The 4334-nt window shown below is 44.6% G+C and overlaps 1 protein-coding gene across 1 annotated transcript; it reads left to right on the top strand.

Annotated features, from left to right (window-relative positions):
* Positions 1–962: 962 nt before the first annotated feature.
* LOC133649079 (piggyBac transposable element-derived protein 4-like) lies at positions 963–3828 on the top strand. The gene has a single exon (XM_062045852.1). It carries the CDS (start codon positions 1703–1705, stop codon positions 3392–3394), a length of 1692 nt encoding a protein of 563 aa, XP_061901836.1. The 5' UTR covers positions 963–1702; the 3' UTR covers positions 3395–3828.
* Positions 3829–4334: the final 506 nt, after the last annotated feature.

Here is a 4334-nt window from a genome sequence, read left to right as displayed (position 1 = left end):
AATTTTTTGCAGCTCCAGACTAATTTTTTATTTTTTATTTTTATTTTTTTCAACATTTTGGGTTGCCGACTAAATGATGAAAAAGAGAGGACCTAAGATAGAACCTTGAGGAGCACCACTAGTATAACTAAAGCCTCTCTTCTGTCAGTCTACCCCAGGGCAGCTGTGGCTACAAATGTAGCTTACCACCACCAGAATGATGGGTTCCCACTTCTCTGTGAGCGCTTTGAGTATCTAATAATAGAAAAGCGCGATATAAAATCTGTTCCTATTCCACTCAGGATTGAATACAAAGTCTCCCTACTCCATGGAAACGCCCCCGTTTACCTCAAAGAACTGCTCACCCCCAAATCCTCCACACGACACCTCCGCTCCGGACAGGCTAACCTCCTCCAACCTCCGAGGTCAAAGCTACGAACAATGGGAGACCGGGCTTTCTTCTCCGCCGCTCCCAGTCTTTGGAACGCTCTCCCTGACCACCTGAGGGCGCCACAGACTGGATGCCTTTAAAAAAGTCAATGTGACCCCAAGGCATTTTGAGAGTCTCTAAAAAGATGGTTGTCATTAGTTTTTCTTCCTAATATTTCATGACTTTTCCTAATCCATCAGGGAGACACAGAAAAATATAAAATCAACTGCATGATTGTTTCTCATTTCTCTGTACACATTTTGACCACGCCATCGTTCCTCAGGGGTCATATAGACCCCAGGATTGGAAAGCACTATAAGTCTTTGTGTGTTAGAGTGAGACACATGATCCAATTGACTTTTTTGTGCTCCCAAGTGATCTGAACACAGAGAATTCAATTGTGAGTTGATCTGACCATCATACACTGAATTATTGTTGGTTTAATATCGTTTGGCAGCCATTTTGACAGTTTTCCATAGATATTTCGGCACATTGCACCCCCCCCCCCCCACCAAATACCCCCCAGTGGGAAATTACTTATGTGTGCTCCTAAGTCCCCTGAACACAAAGAAACAAATAGTGAGTCAATCCAACCATCATAGACCGAGTTATTGCAGTTTGAATACTGTTAGGCTTGGTCTTGAATGTGACCAAAAGTGATTTTCGTAATTTCTGAACGTACAAATACATATAAACTCAGTTTTCCATATAAGTGTCACACAAGAAATGAAATGGAACAATCACTGTGAGTTTATCTGACTATTACATGCTGAACTAGTGTGGTTTGAGTAGCGTTTGGTGGCCATTTTAGCGTTTTTCTACCTCGAACATCCCAGTAGGAAACCATTTATTTGTGCTCCTAAGTCCCCTGAACACAGAAAAAAGCAGTGAGTAGATCTTTATTAGTAATTGATGCAGAAACCACTGAGATAAATGGTCTTGAAAATAAATTTATAATTTATACTCTGTCGGAATGGCGGGATGTCGGAACAGTTCAAACATTCCGTTCCCGCGCCGTGTGAGAACAGGAGGAGGGGAGGGGGGAGGAGCAAACATATAAAAGCACTCGCATAGCAGCCTTCTAAACCATTTCTCTGCTGCTGTCTCTGCTGCTGTTTGTGATATACTCTCTCTCTCTCTCTCTTGTTTCGAGTTTGCCTTCTAAACCATTTCTCTGCTGCTGTTTGTGATATACTCTCTCTCTCTCTCTTGTTTCGAGTTTGCCTTCTAAACCATTTCTCTGCTGCTGTTTGTGATATACTCTCTCTCTCTCTCTCTCTTGTTTTGAGTTTGATGATGCCAAACCACAAGACGTTCTCTGTCCAGGAGGTTTTGGATCAGGTTTTTAGTGAAGAGGTAGACATAGAGGAAAATGTGTCTGAAATCGAAGACAATGTTGTGGAAGACCCTGATTATGGGGCATCGTCCTCTGATGAGGATGAGACCCTTGATGCTGAAGTTCCTGTCAACACTGGAACACCAGCAGACATTTTCCTGTCCAAAAATGGAAAGTTGTCGTGGTCCCCTGCCCCACGTCAACGGCAGGGTAGACTTAGCGCTGGTAATGTCATCAAAATGGTTCCAGGCCCAACCCGATATGCGATTAGCCGTGTCCAAGACATAAAATCTGCATTTGAGCTCCTCATGACACCATCAATTGAGAACCATGTACTCTTGATGACCAATTTAGAGGGGAGTCGTGTGTTTGGGGACAGTTGGAAGCCGATCGATGCAATTGACTTGCAGGCATACATCGGGTTGCTCATTTTGGGGGGCGTGTACAAGTCCAAAGGCGAGGCAGCAGAAAGCCTGTGGAATAAAGAGACTGGAAGGGCCATCTTCCCAGCCACCATGTCTCTGAAGAAATTCCATATTATGTCTCGTGTCCTACGGTTCGATGACAGAGAGAAAAGACAGGGCCGGAGAGAACATGACAAGCTGGCAGCTATCCGGGATGTATGGGACAAGTGGGTTCAGCAACTGCCATTGCTTTACAACCCAGGCCCCCATGTGACTGTGGATGAATGTCTGGTGGCGTTTCGTGGCCGCTGTCCATTTAGACAGTACATCCCGAGTAAACCAGCCAAATACGGCATTAAAATATGGGCAGCATGTGATGCCCAGTCGAGCTATGCCTGGAATATGCAGGTCTACACCGGCAAAGCCCCTGGGGAAGCACCTGAAAAAAATCAGGGCATGAGGGTTGTCCTGGACATGGCTGAGGGACTGGAGGGGCACAATATAACGTGCGACAACTTCTTCACCTCCTATGCCCTTGGTGAAGAACTCGCAAAGCGGAAAGTCACCATGCTGGGGACAGTCCGCAAGAACAAGCCAGAGCTTCCCTCTGAGCTTGTTGCAATCAAGAACAGACAGGCTACATCCTCAGTGTTTGCCTTCACTGAGAACGCCACAGCTGTTTCGTATTGCCCCAAGAAAGGGAAGAACGTTGTGCTCATGAGTACGATGCACAAGGATGCCCAGCTCAGCACCAGGGAGGACAAGAAGCCACAAATGGTGTTGGACTACAATGCCACAAAGGGTGGTGTTGACAACCTGGATAAAGTCACAGGCACGTACAGCTGCCGACGCATGACTGCACGATGGCCCCTTGTTGTATTCTTCAACATCATCGATGTGAGTGCCTACAACGCTTTTGTGCTTTGGAGGGAGATCAGTGAAGGCTGGAACAGCGAAAAGCTGTACCGGAGGAGGCTGTTCCTGGAACAGCTGGGGTACGCGCTGGTGCAACCCCAAATTGCACGAAGAGTTGTCCTACCAAGAGCCTCAGCGGCTGCTGTGGTGATAGTGGAGGATGTTCAGAGGGAGGCACACACCTCCAATCCTCCAGTGGCCAGAGGGCAAAAACGAGGCAGGTGCCAGATCTGTTCCACTAGGAACGATAACAAGACAACTAATACATGTGGGGGATGTGGCAAATACATCTGCAAGGAGCACATCCGTTGTGGATCATGTGCCCAGTAGTGCTTTACCCTTTCTTGGAGAGTGGGGGATGAATATTGCCATTTTTCATTTGTTTTACATTTCTTGAGAGAGGTAGACTCTAGGCTACTTTTTGCAGTCTGTGAAAAAATAGGAGTGGCAGACTTTTACAGTATTTTAGTTTTTTTGAAATAAGACAATATTTTTGGTAAATAGCCTACTGTCTTGTTATTTTTTTCTTCAAATATGGACACTCCAAATGGCCGGCCAATGGTCAGATATTTGTTGTTGTTGAAAAAAAAACAAAACAAAAAAAAAAAAAATACAAAATATAAAGAGTAATAAAAAAACTTCCCCCATTGAGGATTGCCACCTTATCCTGGTCAGAGGGTTTGTGCTTGACCCTTTCTTGGAGAGTGAGACGAATATTGTTATTTTCAAATGGACACTCCAAATGGCCAACGGTCAGATATTTGTTGTTGTTGAAAAAAAAAAAAAAGAAAAAAAAAAAGAAAAAAAAAAAAGTTATAAAAAACTTCCCCCTGGAGGATTGCCACCTTATCGTGGTCAGGGGGTTTGCGTGCTTCCATGACCCTAAGAGCTATAGCTGGTCTTAGGGTAGAAGCCTGACTAAGTGCAATCTAAATGGCAAAAAACAACAACAACAACAACACCATACAATTAATACAATTCGGTCACATTCAATGATGGCCGCCTAACAGTATTCAAACTGCGATAACTCGGTCTAAGATGGTTGGATTGACTCACAATTTGTTTCTTTGTGTTCAGGGGACCTAGGAGCACAAATAAGTGGTTTACCACTGGGAGGTTATCTGGGGGGGGGGGCATAGTGTGCCAAAAAATCAATAAAAAACGGTCAAATTTGACACCAAACGGTATTCAAACAACAATAATTCAGTGTATGATGGTCAGATCGACTCAGAGTTGACTTCTCTGTGTTCAGAAGACTTGGGAGCACAAA

Source organism: Entelurus aequoreus, linkage group LG04 (assembly GCF_033978785.1).
Source record: "Entelurus aequoreus isolate RoL-2023_Sb linkage group LG04, RoL_Eaeq_v1.1, whole genome shotgun sequence".
Taxonomy (NCBI): Eukaryota; Metazoa; Chordata; class Actinopteri; order Syngnathiformes; family Syngnathidae; genus Entelurus; species Entelurus aequoreus.
This window is presented reverse-complemented; position numbering and strand designations above follow the sequence as displayed.